We start from the raw sequence: 20,513 nt of genomic DNA, 5'->3' as shown, positions 1-20,513 counted from the left end.
CTGCATGCAAAATCGCAAAATTCTTGCAAGACGCGCCAAGCTTTCGTGTCGCACGGTAAAAGAAATCGAGTTTAATTTACCTTGTAAACTTAACGTGATTCTTGACGACTAATCTAAAAAGATTACATATCCCGCGAGAGTTTATATTACGTTTCTCACGTTTCTTTTAACTTGCGCGCTCACTTGTGCTAAGACCCAGTTAAGAAGGTAAACGAAATAAGCGAGTTACTTGACAAATTGCATTTCCAAACTGCAAATTTCGCACGGAGAAAACATGGCGCAGTAAAACACGCGAGGCAAAAATGTGTCGGCACTACAGAGATTTAACAAATCTATTTCCTCTCAGTTTACACAGAAACAAAACATATTTATCGATGGTCAAGACATAGTTTCTTTAAATTTAAAAAAATTAAGTTTGATAAAAATTAATCACCTGAAATATCATATCACCTGTTTTGCTGTCTTTCTCAAAATATCCCGCAAGTTTTGTAATATAATATGCATTTAAAAACGATACTTTTTTATTCGTAGTCTTTATGAAGGGAAAGTAACGCTAAGTCACGTAAATAGACATGGTTTATTATCATCTAAAAGTGCTTTTCTCGTACAATAAGGTAATTTATATGTAAATGTAATTAAACCGACATCATTGTGAAAGTTTACAGACAACATTCATTGATAACAGAGCATTTGCAGTTCTTCCGACATTTTCTTTCTGCAAAAACAATGTCGCTCTTGTTGGAGATATTATTCAGTAATAATAAATTATTACGTATATACATCATTAGTAACAATACTTAACTATGCCCGGTATTCATAGTCGAATCTTATTTCAAGATCGTCTCAAATAATGTCTTAAGATGCTAATACGTCAGTAGTTGATGACATCTTAAGCCTGTAGTTGAGATGATCTTAAATTATAAGGTTCGACTGTAAATACCGGCCTATAACTTTTAACTTTATGAATAAGAATTAAAACCATAATATCTAGGGTAGTTTCAGTATTTACGTCGCGCGAAGATTTATACCGCAAGTGAGAAAACAATAGAAATAGTGAGGATGATTTACATGCAACTACTCTGTAAATTTAAAAACATTGTGTTACTACCAACATTAAATTCGTACCGATATACTCATAATTTCCAGTTAGAAATGCGATAAAAAGTATTTTCTAAATTTTTTTCTCTATCTTTAACGAAAGGCTAATATAATTTGTCCGTCACTTTCTCGGGGAAAGGAATTCTTTGCTGACATTGGTAGAGAGAAATTTTATATCACAAAATTTCACCTAAAAGCACACGAATGCTGAAACGGATCTTTCTTTCTTCCTTTCTCTCTTCTCTTTGTTAAACAACATCAAATTAATGAGTTACCGAGAAGCGAGTTTCCGCTTTGCAGAACACAATGTATAAGAGCAAGAGAGGCGATGAAAGAGAGCGAAGTCTGAATGTGAGAAAGAGCGAGAAGACGAATACGCGAGCGGTGCGTAAAAGAATAGTGCACGACGGTATTTTACTAATTAATTACCCGCAAACTATATGTGACCCGTGGAAAAATTCATATCTCCATACGAGCTACGTGCTCGCGTTTATACTCGCGAGGAGAAATTTATCGTAAGAAACGGTGTTGAATCCGAGCCGACATTCAGTCACCATGGCAACGATGTCACCGCTTTTGCCATCTGATTACTAATTCAAATTATACACCATAATTATTGTTAGTGAGGAAACAAAGCTATAAAATCTTGTGACAAAAAAATATCAAAATGTGTGCGTGCGTGTGATATTATAAACAGTGTTTTACGTTTGTGTATCAAAAAAGAGAAAAAGAACTGCTTATTGAAGAAAATAGAAATAAATAAAAACGTTTCTGAATGCATTTAAAATAAAGATGCGACGTTCATGAACCTTAGCGATTTCCTTTCGTATAAATGGAGTTATGAAAATTCCACGAGTTCGCCGAGGGATTCCTTTGATCACCGACGAAGAATAAATACAACTTCCGTGTAACGTCTTTAATCTGATATAAAGAATACCAAAAACATTCTTCTTCTTTGATCATCCGTCGTGCCACACAGCGAAAGACTTTCTCCTCGAGTCATGCCGAGAGGGGCGTTTTTAGAAAATCGAAAATTGGGTTATTCGTTCGGAGTTCAGAACGCGAAAGTTAAAGCTTTTACAAATAGACGAACGGGCAGAAGTGAGGAAGAAAAGAAGGAGGGAGAAAGGAGTTTAGCAAGTGGCGGAACACTTCAAAGAAACGTCGGAGGGAAAAGTGGCCTTCATTTATTGTCAAGAAAAAAAACAACGAACCAGTTTTTTCCTTTCAGAAAACGCGATCTGGGATTATGGTGGGAATCGTGATCGCTATCGGGGACAGAGACGATGATGACTCCAGGGAAATCAAAATGGGGGAACGATGCTGAGAGCGCGCCGTTGTCCGAGGATGACGAAGGCGACGCAGATCGTTTTGCGTTACGATAGGAATGGTCGTCACTCGGTGGGACATGATGGCCGACAAAAATAAACCGAGAGCACTCATCCCAAATGGAACATATCAAATATGGCCAGTCCTAACATTTTGACAGAAGTTAGTAAAACGACCGGAAATCGAATCGTCATTATGTTGTAAAAAATTTCTTTGTAATTTTTGCGATATAGAAAAAATTTATGGCAGACTGATAAATAATAAAATAATTATAGAGAAATAATCATATTATCAGAGCTGAAATAATAATTAAAAGTGAATATATTTTTTTTAATATGTTAACTACGTAATTTTACGAGAATAAGACATGTATAAATATTTGATTGGGTATATTAATGTATTCATATACTACATAATAATACTAATTCTGGAAAAAACGATTTTGCTAAAGTATCTAAAAATGTAAGTAGATACAGATCAAAAAATAACTTCGTTTATCAAAGACTATCAAAATAACTGTAGGACTCAAGCATAAACAATGTTGCAAAAAATTTTGACATTTTAGCAACTAGCCACGCATCCTATGTAATTACTTTGATGATAACAGAAATTATATTCAAATTTATATGTGTATCTAAATTTTTAGATACTTTAGCAAAACAGTTTTTTCGTTCAAATTTTGTATATATTTTTGCAATTATTGTATGTAACAATATTATATGTATATATCAAACTCTCGTTTTGTTTTTCCCTCTTTCTTTCTCTCTCTAAATTAATACTTCATCAGTTGCGTGTTCCATGACTCTGTTCTATCATCTTGCCTTCATGTTTTACATCGTGTGAACTTGCTCAGCTTGTTCTTAAAATTTAATTACTCCCGGAACTGCTGAGCTTTACGGTCATATTTGCGTAATGTCGTTACTTCAAAATTACGTTACAATTCGGATTTCAAAATCGCAAAATAAAGCGGAGAGGAAACTGTATTAGCCCTCTGTATTAACTCGCGGTATTAGTGGCGTTTGAAACTCGGTTGTACATGCTGCAAATAGCAATAAAAAAAAAAGAATCGAAAAAAAAGCGGTTCCATTGTGCCGCGTATCCAAGAGCCATCAGCGCCCGATGAAACGCGTGACTTTTGCTTTCGAACTGGGGCGAACCGCGGCACGTTTTCGTGTTTCGCGTGAAATATCGCGTGCAAACCACGCGCGCACACACGGCATACACAAACATTACGTACACGCGCATACCATTCCCCCGTTTTCGCGCAAAACTCGGCGCTGTACCATTTTTCCCGTCATCTCGCCGCGGTTAAAATGCTCGTGGTGAAAACCTGGGATAAACACGTTTGAATCTTTGCCAGCTGTTCATCGACGCGACGTATGCGTGTTAAAATATATGTATATACATATATGTATGTATATATATATATATATATATATATATATATATATATATATATATATATATGAGGAGCAGGAGAGACAAGGAAAAAGAGGGAGACTGACTGTCAGATCGCGCACGAGCGCGGCATTATGCGAGAGCGAAAGAATCGATTTGACGTTCGGGCGGGTTGACGTGCGCTTCCGTAATGCGCGTCAAGCCGGCTGCATTTAACGTTTATCGACGGGAAATGTGGCGAAAAAGTTGACGGCGTAACGCGCGAGCGAACGAGCGAGCGATGTCTGCTTTTTTCTCTCTCCACTCCTGTCGATTCCGCATTCGAAACGTCGATTGCATTTTCTGAAGAATCGCTGATGCAAACGTCGTAGTTATGGCCGGTTTACGATAAAAGAAAAGCACGAGAGATTGTATGCCAACTCTCTCTCTCTTTCTCTCTCTTGCGCGCGCGCGCAACGTCTGGTGTACCTTTTCGGAGGGGAAAAATTTTCCAGATGGAAATATCCGCGCGTGTGCTCCAAACTCCCGGACTCGCAAAACTTTCGAGCCCTCAATTCTCTTAACTCGAGACTCTCGATTAGCGATTGTGTCGGCGTTTCCAACACTTAACTATCAATCGTCCACTCTCCCGGGCTCTCGATCGGAACTGGTCGACTTTCGAAATGTCAATTAAACGAGCTCGCCAAGTTAATGGGCGCAAAACGCCGGACCTGGTTTTAACGCGCTCCCAGCCAGCATCCACCGGGCGGGCAAACTAAATGCGCAAACGAAAGACCGAACGAGCGCGCGCGATCCGTTCCGCGAGCGCGGGCAAATAGGTCGCTACATCATTTGTGGTCGTGGGCCGGGAATTAATTTCGTACTAAGCGGTCGGGGGAAAGAGGGGAGAGGGTTATGATATCGCAAATTGCAAATACTTGATACGATCGCGAACGGGGAGGAGGGGGAAAGGGGTGAGACCGACCATATGATTTATCGAGCGCGCGCCGCTCGCACCGGGGGAGTAGTATCGGCTTTATCCCCAGGATTGACATCATTTATTAGACGTAGGAAACGCGGCCGCTCGCGCCAGCTCGTAACCGCAACGATATCGCGGCCGCAGATGTAAACGGGGTCGTCGACCGGCCGAATGGCCGACCGATCGCCATATCCATCTGGCCGATAGTTACGGTGGATCGTCAGCACGAGCGATTTCGATGTTCCTACAGCCGACGCTCTCAGCTTATCGTTGAATCTCTGCAGTTCGACAGTGGTCGCGCGATCCGAATGCGGTCAGAACCGCAATGATGACTAAATACCTAGACCGAACCGAATTGGCACCAGCCCGCCCGCCCGCCCGCCTGCTCACCCGCAGGATTTCAATGACGTAGCTGCACCTATTACGACGTCTTTGTAGCAATTTCAACTGGCGGATTCACCGAATGAAACTGCGATCGGTGATAGCCCGCTGCTTTGTTGGTTCTATTGATTTCCCTACGTATGCGCCTATGACATTCCCAGTCGTTTTGCTGCCGCTGTTTCGTACCTAAATTAATGTTAGGTACGTAACAGTAAGTGCAAACGACCTTTCAAAGTCTAATTTGATAATAAATTAAGTTGGACATAATCAGTTTATATTCTAACGACTTTTTTGTATCGGTTCTTAATAACTGAAAAATTGAAAATCATAATGATCTTTATTTTATGTATGTAATATTTATTTCTGCATCTTCGCAAAAATGGCAAAACAATCACCATGCATGCAACATATGCATAAGCATAGCAAACATACAGACGGTTTGCCATTGTCTTAATCCAGGAGCTTTTTGACACAGGAAAGTAAACGCATAACTTTTATGCTGCAATCATCACGCTTAAATAAATAATTAATGTAAATGAAATTATATTGTATAAATATATAATACTGTATAAATGTTAAAATAAATATTACATCAATGTTGAATAAATGTTAAATACGTATTGTTTAAAGCATTATTTTTAATAAGCAAGTAATTATTATAAAATATATATTAAATTAATATTAAATATATGTTTTTTCATATCATTATTATTAATAAACAATTAAAATTATATAAATATTAAATTAATGTTAAATAGACGTCAAATAAACATTAACATTAAATAAATATCTTCTCTGAATCATTATTTTATTTTTATTATTATTAAATAAATAATTAATGTGCAATAAACATTTAATAAATACTACTCTTGCAAATAAATTGTACAATGTATAATTAATGAAAGATAAATATTTGAAAAACATTTAATAAGCATTGTCTGCTAATTAGGTTAAGATTCCTAATATGAATCTGGCTTATTGTAAATATAGAATTCAAAAAGTTTATTAAACACACAGCGCTTGTTTAGAATAACGTATTGTCACTAGTTTTTCAAATCAAAACTTGTAGATGTTTATGTTATATTAATTGTTGATTGATTTTAAATTATTAAAATCAAAGAAAAACAGATTGATTTTGTCAAAAAAAAAGATAGAATTTAAATTTAAAAGTAAAATTTCAAAAATATTCCTAAGTATGAATAAAATTTTATAAAAATCTATGATTCAATTATAGATTTTCATAGATAAAAGTAAATCTCAACTTTGGTTTTTTTCTCACAAATAAGGATTATGCCCTGGATTAGGCATAATCAAAAATCAAATCTAAATTATTACTATATAAGATAAAAACTACATTAAATAAAACTACTTTTATTTGATGTAGTTTTTATCTTATATAGTAATAATTTAGATTTATTTCTCTCTCATTTCAGCCTTGTGTAAATTTATAGCCTATCCCAATTCAGAGTTATAATTATCGAAAAATGTCAAAATTATAATGTTCTGCATCTTTCTATAGCAGATTTCTTAAAATCCTAATATGACAAAGATATTTTACGTCCAGATTCGCGTTTAACAGTCAGAAACGTACAAAAAATTCTATATAAAATTTAAGGTAAAGAGAAATCTGATCATGTGACAAAAAACATTTTCTTTTCTTCAAATTATACATTTCTAGATTACATGTTTAAAACTTTATTTTAGTTTCTGTTTAAAAAGTATAATCCAAAAATAAATTCATATATCGGTGTCAACGAGCTTCCTCTAATATGCAAAATGTACCACATAAATGTCTAAAATTGTTGGGCTATCAATTCTAAATTCCAGAAATATTGCCCTGCCATTGATTTTCATTTTACGCCGAGCACTCTGTAAATTACTTCGTGCTCGGGGCAAGACGAGTTATGATTTTCATTACATTTCTACCAACATTGTAGCGTGTAATCAATTTAGAGTTCCTTAACTTCTACGGTTAGGAGAAGCTTATACGATTACACTTTGGCCGTATCTATTCCCATCTCGGTTATGGCAAAATCTATGTCGCGCACCGGTGCTCGTAGACTCGGTGCGGTCGCTCCGCAGTAGTAGCGGGCATTGGAATCCACTAGTGGTCGAGGAACGAGTGTGGTCAGACTGCGGTATCGACAACGTCTTCGCTCACTAGATAGTATTAACCCTTACACAATCCGTAATCTGTATAGGATTAGATGTCTCTTTTTATGCTCATCGGTTTGATACCGAATTCATCTTATGATACTAATTTCATCGATTTGATATATGCGTTGTAACTTGTATTTTAATTGTAATATTTCCCTGCGCAAATAAGATCTTTTGTTATTTCCCTTTTGCAACGAATTCAGTAACTTAATACCAGAGATACTAGGAACAACGGTAAGATAAATAAAACTTTAAACTGTTTTCCAATACAGCTTATAATCGCTTTAAAAAAAACACGGCGAGTGTTTATTTATTTCTTTTAATAAATTCACTGCTAAAACACTGGTCATATTTCTGTCATTTGAAAATATGGTGTACGCTCAACTATTAAAGCTATTTAATCTACCATCATTATTGTTGCAATCGACCTCAGGACAGTCCAGGTAATGACCCCTTTGTTTCGCCCGGCCGTGATTTTATTCCGGTCGGTGGACATAGTTATTTTAATCCGGCGAGCGCGTCAATAGGGAGGATAACGACGCGTAAAAATCGCGCGTAATAACGAACAGCACGGTTTGCCGGTTCGAGCGTATCGCAACGAGAAATCCGCCATTATGTCGCGTAACTACGCGGACAATGGCGCGATAATTCCAGCCGGTGGTACGCGCGTCCGGCCACGTGCGACACGTATACAGGCGTGTGCACGTGCACACAGATTCGCGCGTTTATCCGTCCACGCTACATAAGTCGACTGCACAATAGGAACGAGAAAGCAGAGGACAATTGACTCGTCGATTGAGAACATTTCCGCGCGGGGTTGCGTTTAACTGATTGAGAGTATTGGCGACATTTGACATCGCACAAGCAGTGCCGATATATCAAACGACGATGTCCAGGTGTCAGATTCGTAATCTCTTCATGAAAATGATCCTAACTGAGATTTCACGTGGAGTAATCTCGCGCGATCTTGTTAGGCCGCTACGTTTCATTTTGCAAACCGATTTTAAGAATAATTTAAATGTATTTTGACTAAAAAACCAGTTAAATATTATCGATATTTAAAAAATAAACGCTTTTAAAAGTTGTTCTTTTTTTCAAATCAACAATAACAAATTTTACAAATATTCAAATTTTCAAATAAACTAACTGCAAAAAAGAAAATAACGAACAATTTAGCTTATACAAAAATAATTTTGTAACAGTTAAATAAATAACTTTTAAGCAAATAAATGGATTCAAAATAAAACCAATTTTTGTATAAATATTAATTAGTATATATAAAAAATTCATTTAATTCGTAATGTCATTTCCTCATCTCACATTTGCAAATAAGTAACATAAAACACGATTTTATATAGGAATTAAAAACAAACAAAAAATTAAATAACTTTTAAAGCAATAAGAAAAACATAATAATAACACAAGTTATAGAATTTTTAAATTTTTGGTAATATTCTGAGTGACATACATCCTTAAGACGATTGACACACGGAAAAAACAATCATAATTGAATTGACAAAACATGTATGGCTTAATAAAATTTGGTTGGACTGAATAAAACTTAGTTATTATAATATAATAAAATATTCTGATACCCAATCAGAACATTTAGATCTAACAACGGTTAAAGTTTAATTATTGCTAATCTAATTATAATATCTAAATGTCTGGTGATTTTAACTACATACCTGAAAGAACATAAAACAATTGGTAAAAGTTAACAAAATTTTTGATTATTATAATTAAGATTACCATTAAATTACAATAAAGTGTAGTTGCTTTCATCAGAATGCAATCAGATTTATTTGGTTTACCCCCCCCCCCCCCCTACACCAGAATATATAAAACCAAACTTGGCTGCTTGTCTTTATCAGAATTGCCTTCTCACATTTGCTTAGTTAACTTAATTAAAAATTTGGATCGTTTATTTTTCACCAGATGGTTCATAGATTTCTAGTTAGTCCAACCAAATTTTTTTGTCTAGCAAAGAACGTTTTAGAGAATGTCTAACGAAAAACAGAAGAACATTCAAAAATTGGAATCCTTTCAATTTTCAATCCAGCGTTGAAAGAATAAAATACTCTCGTGTATGCAGCACTAGTCTTCTCTTACGAATTTCTTCCTCATTGTCTTTATAATTATTTTGATGTTTCAACAAAATTATTTTCTGTATCTGGGTAAATTTTTAGATATTTCAGCAAATTCTTTCTGTATAGGAATTAAACTTAATTCAAAACCTTAGCGACCTTAACATATCTCTCGGTCAAATTCTACAGTTAGATGTAACAAACGGTCTTATCAACTATTGAGATTTATGTTTATTCTTAGCTTATTAATTTGTTCGACTGTTAATCTCATCAGTATTTGCCCCAAGCTCAAGATGTAGCCGGAATTGCTAGCCTTAAAGGGATGCAATCGCACAGCGCCTATTCGGTTCGACAATTCGACGCAAGCTGTAATTTCAACACGTCTTCCCAAGCGCTTACTCCATTTACGATCTTGTGTAGTGCACGCACTTGCACTCCGCAATTGCTTTACAGAATAAATTTGAACATAAAAAGAAATCAATAAAACTCTAGTGTATTCATACATTTACTTCATACAGACCACAAACTGTTGTTTCTCACCCATGAAAACTTCGGGGATCTAAATGCCCATTGTTGGGGTATTTACCCGAAACTCGATTCGGAGCGATTAAAAATAACATAATTCTATTAATGCCAACAATAGCGTGACGATCCTTAAGATAAACGTTGTCGCTCAGCGCCAATAGAGTAGGAGACTTGATGTAATTCTAGCACCAATTGAGAACGTTTCCATAACGGGGCGATGACGACGCTGCCGCGAGTTGTGGCGTTAATACCTGGTGTCAGCCCCCCATCAGCGTGTCAGCGCGATCAGCACTTCCGTTCGACGGGAAGAGGGACAGGAGCCTCGAGCATTCGCAGCCGCTTGTCGCGAAACTCGCCAAGTTTCCCTTCGCGCACAATTGATTCAGTCACCGCCAGAAGGAATTACGGAATTCGCGCGGGCGGAAACTCGGCGGAGGATCCCGCCGATGAAGGCTGCAATAACATACAGTACACACGGTCGTGTAGTGTACTCACCGGAGACTATTCCCCCCCCCCCCCGCTTTGCGTCTGCGGTAGACGACATTTGCATAGGTAGACGCGCTCTGCACGCCGAGGCTGTGTTCGACAAGTCGCCTTCTTTGCGGCCGAATGAAAAATGGTCAGTGAAACGAATGCAAATGCGCGGCGAGGGTCGCTTCCGCAAAGATTCTTCTTTTTACCTCGAAATTAACTTAAATATTCCTCTGTCGGACTACTCAAGTTAGCAAGAAAGAAATGCCCTGTTTTTTACCTTCTTGAAATCATTGTTACCCAACACGAGCGGGACGATGAAAAAAAGAAAGGGGGAAAAAGAAAGGATTAAAGTAAGAGTACTGACGCAAGGTAACACAAGATTTTATGGGGGAAAGATCTCAACGAGGGCATCATTGGAGGGTTTTCAGCCAACGGATTTACGAGGAGACGTTATTATCTTACAAGCTTTCGTATACAGAGTAATTTTCAGGCATGCTCGATCGATCAAACTTGCCCGTCGTTGTAAGCTTTTTGCACACATGCATATAAACGTTAAACGAGTGTTATTCTGTAACCAATCAGGAAACATGCATCAATAAATATTTATGTACATATCGATAATGTCTCGATCATGCATTATTGCTGTAACGACATGGCTTTATAATGTCGCACGTAAACACGTATTGTTCGATCCAACAATTAGCCATAAATTATCGTCCCTCACAATCAACCTTTTATGATATGCGAACGCGAGCAAATTTTCAGTGCACAAAAGCGATCGCGCATTTCAGACAAATTCTGCCAATGATAATACGTAATTGTGATACGCGTTAGATAATAGAATTGCCTAATAATCATCGTGTAGATGAAATATCTTAATGGTAATGACTCTTATTAATATTTGTTACAACAAAAAAATGTTACAATTAAAAATTAATGAGCAAAGTACGGTTTATTTTAAAAAGTATTTGCTCAATAATACTAGCTAAAAGTTATTGAAATTCAAAAAATGCAGATTTATTCTCTTTTCTCCTAATCAACGACAAAAAATTTTGACAGTGAATGTTCGAATTTTGACCCTGAAGCCAGCTGCAAAAAAGAATACAACGAAAAATTAGGTTCACACAGCAAAAATTTTTCAAAAAATATTTATTATCGCAAAATTTAACATTTTTACTTTTCTTTTATTAATTTGAAGATAAGGTATTATTTATCAAAAATCAAGTTATGAATACGTCAAATCAAAAATAATAAGCAAAAAGGATCTTTAAATGGATTAAAGATCCAACGTTTAGTCATACCGCAAAGCCTGATTAGTTACTTGAATTCAATTTAATTGTATAGTATCAATGTTAATTAATTTGTTTAATGCCAAAACTGACATTTTATATCGAACAGAAACGACGAAAGCGTATCGTTGTGTAAAACGCGGATCGTTGCGGACTCGTGTCTACGTCGTAGTTGTCGAAAGTGCAATCACGCCGTGTTCGTTTCAAAGGGGGCTGGAAACCGAGAACGGAACGACGGAGGACGAAGGGAATGGGAAGGGGTAAAACTGCGTCCCGGCTGCGATATCACGTTGCTCGCGTTTAAGGGGGTTGAGGGCACGCCCGTTTGCATTCGCGACGAGTATCCCGCATGGTTAAGCGCCCTCGCCAAGTGGCATTCTCTCGTTAGCTGATGCGTCTGACGCTAAGTGCGTGACTACGCCGTATAATCTACCGACGCGTGTAATTGGAGAGGTTGCGCTATTTATATTTTTTGTTAACCGTGAATCATGATTATTCATTTTGAAATCACTACCGTTAAAGCTTATGCATTTATGTGCATCATAAATTATTCTATCTAGATTCATCGTGACGAGAGTATTTTTCAAACATTTTTTTCATTTTTACCAGAAAAACATGTTTCCTATATTCTTCTCTTTACTCAGTTAATTATTGCTATATTGAAAAGAACAAATAACAGATAAATCTACTAAATTTGTACAAAAATTGTTCGTGTTAATTGTTCGATTCTTTATATCTTTTCATTATCTTTTTTCTCATTTTTACTAAATAATTTATTTTGTTGTATTGCCATTATGTTTCATAAATTTATATATGTAATTAAACATATGTATTCTAATTATCATTAGATAACTGATTCTTATTATATAATCATCTGTAATCATTGTTATATAATTATATCAATTAACGATACTGCTAATTAATCTCTCATGTAAGAGTTGATACCTAAGTGCATAATAAATACTTTATCTATGATATTAATAGTAGTATGATATTTTGATTTTTAACTATCACTAATACCTAAATCACTATAAAAATTATTAAATTATTGCATATGCGCAAAATATAATACTTCCATAATTTCATTTATAACTTGCAAATTTTTCTGTTGTTGAAAAAAAAAACTTGTTTTTACCTTTGATGTCTTCTGGTGTAATTTAATAAAAATGATTTATTGTATTTTCTATAATTGTTCAAAATTAATTTTATTGATTTTAATTAGTTAATAATTCTTTCAATTTATTTGAACAATATTTTTCAAGTTAATTAAATTTCTATTTAAGAATAATAATAAATCTTATTAAACTCTATATTAAATTTGACTGCTTTTACTATGTGGACAAATTAAATTTGAAAATTTATAAAACATTTTTTAAAAGGTAAAAAACATTAAATGTATATTTTTTTATAACCAATAGGTTTTGAAATGTTAGTATGATATAAATAAAGAAATGCAATTGATAGCAAAAATCACAATTTCCATTCATCTTCATTATCCCATTTGTCTTTATTAAAATGTAAAAAATGTAAAAAATAATTATTGCATATGCAATCTAATACTTGAAGCAATAAAAAATGTTACGCAATATGGCAAAGGTGCCTTGATTTGTGCGAACGTCAAACGGGCACCACAATTTTTTTTTTCAAACGCAGTTCGCCTATAAATCCCAACATTTTTATCGCAAATCGTACATTATCCGAGAATGTATACAGCTCGCGCGCTTTTAGTAGGTCAGTGTATCATTTTATTCGCGAAAGAGCGTTCGTTCGTAGTAAACGCAACTCGTTCGGCGGACGTCGGGACTTTAAAGAGAATTTAAAGCTCCGCATCTCCCCGCAAGGAAATGATCCGTTGCCGTGCGGACGAAGAATGGTTTCGAAAAGCCCGTTTTCGTGGCGCTTACTACCGCGACGATTCCGCGGCTACATTTTACGACACAGAACACCGCAATTGTATACTGTTAAAACTAAAATATCGCCATCGAGGTAAAACTGCAGCTTCTTCAAACGGACACCATTTCTCTTTCGGGCGAGGATCACAGTTTTCTATCCTCGACTTGTCCTGACGAAGTTGCATTCATCAGTATAACTTTGTACTAAAAAACAACTTTGCTAACGCCTTAATTATAGTTAAAAATAAAAATATATAAATGTAAAAACGCCGCGAAAAAGAAATTTACATGCGAATAACAAAATTACACCAAGACTGTCTGAAAACCGCCACAAAAATACGTTCCAAAAACAAGCAATATTGTTTATCGTCAAAAAGTTGTGTAAGAAAAATCGAATCCGGACACTTTCCGCGTAATGATGTTAATAACTCGTCAGATTAAATAAAGCGCAATATTCTTGCCGTCCATCGGAATTTATGCAGAGGAACTGCTCTCGACGGTCCCGCCGCGCGCGTTATGCAAAACGTGACACTCTGCGTAACTCGATAATGTCACAACGAAAAGAAATTCGCGGTCGTGCAAGAAACGTTATTTACGGCAATGCAACCGCAATCATGCTGTCGGAGAAATCTGTTTACAGCGCTGCCAGTGGTTTCCGCTCGAATCGACTCTCTTAACTCCTAGCCCTGTTATAGGTATGGAATTCAATAATATCGCCACAACCGTTCGGCATAAGCGCTTTTTTTCGAAAACTTTTTCAACATAAATACATATTCGGTTTTACCGGGAAAAAACTTCAAAGAAAACATTTGTTTTTTTTTCGGCATAATATTTTAAAAAGTTTAAATCGCATTATATGCGCCATAAAAATAAAACAAAAAATATCAAGACGCAAAAGAGATGTAAAAGTACACGAAGAGAATTTTCTGTTGGAATTTACCCTTAAAATCATAGTAATTATGGAATAACATGAACTTCAAAGAGTTATAATTACTAAAATTTTACTAAATTTTATTAAAATTTTAGCAAACTTTACTAAACTTTCAGAATTTGACTAAATTCCACTTTCAATAAAATTTTTCAAAATCTAAATTTTCCGAAAAAGTTTCTCTGTATGTAGCAAATCTTATTTTTGTAATTATTTATACATATAACTTCAAATAATGCTAATTAGAAAATTTAATTTTTTTCAGGGATACAGACGTAAGTTGTTCATTGATTATTAATAATACATACTTCGTACAAGCAATATCATTACTTGATATCAAGCAAAACTCATAACAAAGCCATATGTAAGTTTCGTTTGAGTTATAAAATATTTACGTAACAAGCAATTTTTTGAAATTGAAGTAGGTAACAGAAACACAAAGAAACATTTACGATTTTACTAGCCATCAAACGCAATGGCAAATAAATAAAAATGCACACGTTATGGGACACATTCCACGCGAGAAAGGAGAAGTTGAAGTGTTTTTCACGATAAAAACGAAGGTGCTTTCAAACCCGAACGGTGATCCGGATTTCATGGGGTTGCTCAATAAAGACGATATTTACGAGGATCGAATTGGCTGTCGAGCGAAGTAACGTATAACAGATGGAACGTGGGGCCGATTTGTGGCTTAACGAAATCCTTGCTCCATCTCCTCGCATTCGAGTCTTCGTACACCGCGACGACGTATCGAAACGGTAAACTAACAGGATATACAAGCAATGAGATCGAAAATGCGGAAATCGAAAGGTGGAGTGCATGCCATCGCATCTCAAGTCCCCAAAGTCTGAAAGTTCTTCTTCGATTGCGGGCATAAAAGGTTCGTGTCCGCGAACATTAGACAAGTTGTTAAAAATTTTAATCTTTAGTACAAAAAAATATAATTTTTTGATTAAAATGTCGATACAAAAAAAAATTGGATATCTCCAAAATTCCAAAATAAAAAGAAATAAAAAGCTTCTAACTATTGCTTCTCGAGTAACAACTGTGTTTTGTCAAGAATGCGATTAAACACACGTTACAGAATATATGCAACAAGAAAATAGAGTAATGCCATTTTAATAATGATAATGGAGATTTACCGAAATTGAATTTAATTCGAAATGAGTAGCCAACAGTATTGATGATTATTGATATACCCGCAGTTTGAATCGAGACTGACACATTCGACATATGTCAATACAAGAAGCTAGATCGCACGAAATGTCGATAGCATTAAATTTACCCGGCGAATTTAATTAACTACTAAATTATTTTCATGTAAAATTCCGATCGGAGATGCGTCCTCCGCGACAGTGCTCAAACAACGTTCCATTGGATATCTGTATTAAAACGAGTAATATCACGGTTGCCACTTGACATAGCAATATCAATAAAGACCGGACAATGCCGCCGCGGTAATAATCGAACAAAGTTATTGCAAATTATCGTTTTATTCCGCAATTTGATACGCGATCGTAACGTGACGCAAATGACTTGTGACGTTTACTCGATAACGACGTTATTTCGTGACTGACGTGACTCTTCCTGCATTACGTCGCAGCGAAAAAAATCAAAACGACATATGTAATGTAATGTCATGCAGGCACAATCGCTTTCCACCGCTTACGTAACGCCTCTCACGAGAGACAACAAGATTTATGAATAAAACGCGACAGATTTATTGTTCAATTTTTGCATTTAGAGAGCTTTTGAATAATTTTGACTAAACTAATTATTGCTTATTTAATTTCGTGATTCCGTATTTTAAAATAATTCATGTGGAATACGACACAAGTTTCATTCCTATGCCTGTGTTAACGTATTAAAGTTTATCGAGTTTTCCGGCAAAGAAAAATTATGTAATAATTATGTAATATATTCGCTAATAAATGAATACCGACGATTTATCTCGGAAAGGAATTCCCAAACACCACATATAAACGCCAGATCTATGCATTTACCGCGCTCTCCGTGTTACGGCGGGATCTCCGAACCGGTTAAGTCCGCTTAGAAATCTATGGCGCCATAGAGATTCGCGTCGGGATCAGGTGAACGTGCGCTCCGGGGGCCATCGTTCATAAATATCAATGCGGCTTACCTGTACAGAGGTTCGCCGCTGTCCTCTTTGAACCAGAGCACCATGGAGACGGCGTCATTCGACTCGCGGGGCTGTATGTTACACGGCAAGATCGTCCTCTGACCCGCCACCCCCTGTATCGACTCCACGGGTACTGAAACATACATCGACGTCTCGTTTAGAAAAGCGTTTACTTCGCCGCAAAAAAATGAAAAATTAGAGAGCAAAGAGGAAACCGTCGGATAACAAAAAGTTATTATAAATTTTTTTAAGCTGTCCGTACAACTACCCCCTCGAATCCCTCGAGAGGATGTCGAAGGATCTTTCCGACATCTCTGACAAGATTTCCAGATATTATAATTTCATATTTTACCAACTTTGACTTTTCAACACGCCTTTTTTTTCGTGAGATATTCAAATCCCGTGCGATTCTTTAAGATTTATTTAATGTTAATATTGCAAACGACGTACATTCTACTTGTAAAATTTGCGAGACGTCGCTTTCGGGATTATGCCACCTGGGAAACTATGTATAATTTAAACGCAATACAATCTATTTATACGATCTTTTGATATTTTATCGTGACATGATGTATTGCAATATATATGTGCGTTTTCTCGCTCCTATATATTTAAACTATTTATAAAAATAAATTCTGGATACACACATTTTTGAATACATCATCTTTTTTTCTCATCCTTTGTTAATATTTACGATAGCCATAAATATAACAACATTGAGAAAAAAGTATTGTTACTGATATTATTACTTGTGACTACAATTGCATCATAAAATAATTACGGAAATGATTATTCTGTTTTTATAGTTTTATTATTAATATAATGTTAATAATAATAAAATCTTATATGTATAGTTCTATCAATTAAAATTAAAATGTTGAGAATTTCAGATATAAATTAATATAAATAAATATTAATATTAATATTTTCGCAGAAAGATATTATTTTTGATGTTACGAGTTGACATTACAATATTACGTTTTAATCTGACAATTATATCTGTACTGCAATACGTACTCGTAAATCCTTGCAGTAAATTATTAATATATGAAATTATAATATTCGCGGTTTTAGAAAGAACAATCAGCAATAAAATTAACTGAAGCATGTAAAAAATCAATTATACCACTTAAAGCGGCTTCGTAAACGATTCACGACACTTTTTCACTTCATCGCTCGACGACAAGTATGTCTGACAATAATACAGCTTTCTATCTAGTAACCTCTTTTTATCTCCCACAAAGACTTATGAATAATCCCTTAGCGTATTCTCCTTTAATAATCCTTATCCCCGGTAGAAATTTTCGATCCGAGCTAACAGTAATGTCGTTTTATTGCAGCTATTGAAGCGCGAGCTTTGATCTTTCATTAGAGTAAAATGAGAGATACAATGTTTTGTGCTAATTAGTAATAACAGTTTTCTGAGACATTAAACAAAAACATTTTTATTATTTACAAAACACCATTAATATTAGTAGATTTAAAAATAGAAGCACCCAAAATATAAATAAATAATAAGTCGTACGCCAATTCAATTTTGTCTATATTAACAGACAAAAAAACAAATTTTTGTTAATGCCGCATAACTAATATACCATATAATATGTATTATTAATCCTGTTATTAAAAACAAATTCTGTTGCTCTTCAACTTTTTAAAACAAAAGTTTATATATCGCAAAAATTACATCAAAAATAAAAAATCTAAATAATTGTTTGTTTTTTTCCATGAAATACACTTCTAAAAAATTTGAATTAATTTTGATGAACAATTAATATTTATGCATGTTTATCTTTAAAATAACTTTCCTGTTCCCATAAATGGTGCAATTTTGGAACGGTACATTATTGTATATATGTATAAGACAAATAACAATATCAATGAAAAGAGAATATAAATTCATATATTATTATTCTGACTCTCGTCTGAATTTCTACAGTAATTACAGAAAATGTGCTTGCGCGTCGTGACAACAGTTTGTGGCGCCGTTTGTGGCTGATTTTGCATTTTACTTTTCCGTAAGGCAGTAAAATGGAAGTTCTGCAAGGGAGGAGCTATACAGCACCACGACCAGTTCCTTCCTCGCTCGAAATTCGCTCAAGTTGACGCCACGCCACGCGCCGACCGACGATAGGATGACCTCATGCATGCACTTTCGTCACAGGAACACATATTACATTTATGCCAGCGTTACAATGACTTTATATAAGTACGTGTCCTTTTGGGAGCTGGGAAAATTCGCGACGTAAGAGCCACCGATCTCAGCATAAAGCTGCGGTGCATTATCATGCGCATGCATCACGATATTTAAAATTGTCTACATTTATTTACATTTTACGGAAGCAAATTCAAGATATTTTAATGTTTTTATACTTATATTAACTTTTTATGGAAAAGAGAAAGAAATGTGCATATTAAAAGAATCTTTTTCGAGATACTTTAGTTTTGGCTTTTAAACGTGCGAGCGTGCTGTACAATTAAAGAACATTTACACAAAGTAGTTCCGTAGATATTAGATTTTCTTACTTATTTTAAAATTATATATTGACTTTTCATTAATAGAATAAGACTGTAATCAATGAGAAACTTTACTATATTTGTACGCACAAGCATTATGGGTCAGCGATTCAATGAAAGTCGAAAGTAAGAAATAAAGTTATAGTAAGATTATAGCTCAGAAAAGTAAGTCTTTAGCAACAATCCCATACATAAATCTGAAGTAAAAGGAACTTTTTATTACATGTACTGTACACGTGGTCCACGATTGGTTGAATTCACATAATTTCGAATGAGCGGTAAGCAGTAATACGCGAGAACATATGTTATGTACGTGGAAATGCGGGTATCTCAATATTTTACGATACGGATTTTCTGCTTCGGAGGGATTTATAGGCGTGGCTGATACCTTGCGAAACGAAATATCGCCGTCTGCCAAATAAAAGCGACCGACGATGGCTGCGGTACAGCAACAGTTGCGTCTGAAAGGCGCTCTGCGATGTCGCCGTTGCGGATTTTTACGCTTCGGAGTCTCTCGTTGAGCATGTAACGAGCTATCGATTACACGCCGCATTACGGCGCACTAACTCGGCAGTTATGCAGGATAGTTACCTAGAGCTTAAAAGGAGAACTCTGAAGTTCCTCAAATGCTGTTTTATGGGAACTGGGTTCGCGAGATTCGACAGGAGAAAAAACTGCGCATCTCGTCGACTCAACGACGGGTGAAGGGCTCTGCAGATTGCATACGAGATTGCCTCATGGACAATAAAACCGACTCAGATTACATTCTAAGACGCGGTTGAATTTACAAGATTTGCTTTCGCAGCAGCACTCAGAGACGAAACGTGTTTCAGAGTGCCGTGTACGTGCGCTCATTGCAAATGCTTGACAAGAATTGTTCTTACGTTAAAATATAGAGAATTCCACCGGAATATAGAGAATACAACTGAAACAAATGTATACGTTCTTATAAATTTTTTATTTGTGACAATTTTTGATTAATTTTTATATTAAAAACTTTAATTACAGAGTTCTTTAAATTTTTATATTAATAATAGATATATAAATGCTAAAATTCAATAGATTTAAGACATTAAGCAGGCATTAACATTCTATTATAATTTAAATAGGTGTGCAAATATTAGCAAAAATATTTTCTAGTTAATTCTTTGTTAATTAAATTAAATTTCGAAGAAAAAATTTCGTATGTTAAATAAAGATACTGTTGGCCGAAAACAATTATGATTATTTACAAATTGCAATCAAAAATAGTGTTTATTATTCAAAATTAATTATGTGTGCAAATTTCATTATCTAACAAGAAAAAAAATGTTACGTTTCATTTTAACAGCGTCGCATTA

General features: G+C 35.2%; 1 protein-coding gene across 3 annotated transcripts in view; it reads right to left on the bottom strand.

Moving 5' to 3' along the window:
* Positions 1–20,513, bottom strand: part of LOC105833892 (nephrin) — a 259,982-nt gene that overhangs the window by 197,948 nt on the left and 41,521 nt on the right. For all 3 annotated transcript variants that reach the window (XM_036292415.1, XM_036292410.1, XM_036292416.1), the window contains exon 3: positions 16,657–16,789. In XM_036292415.1, coding sequence (XP_036148308.1) covers positions 16,657–16,789 — 133 coding nt within the window. The remainder of the gene's footprint in view (positions 1–16,656; positions 16,790–20,513) is intronic.

The sequence above is a fragment of the Monomorium pharaonis genome, chromosome 1 (assembly GCF_013373865.1).
Source record: "Monomorium pharaonis isolate MP-MQ-018 chromosome 1, ASM1337386v2, whole genome shotgun sequence".
Lineage (NCBI taxonomy): Eukaryota > Metazoa > Arthropoda > Insecta > Hymenoptera > Formicidae > Monomorium > Monomorium pharaonis.
Note: the sequence above shows the minus strand (reverse complement) of the source record. Positions and strands in the feature narration are given on the sequence as shown.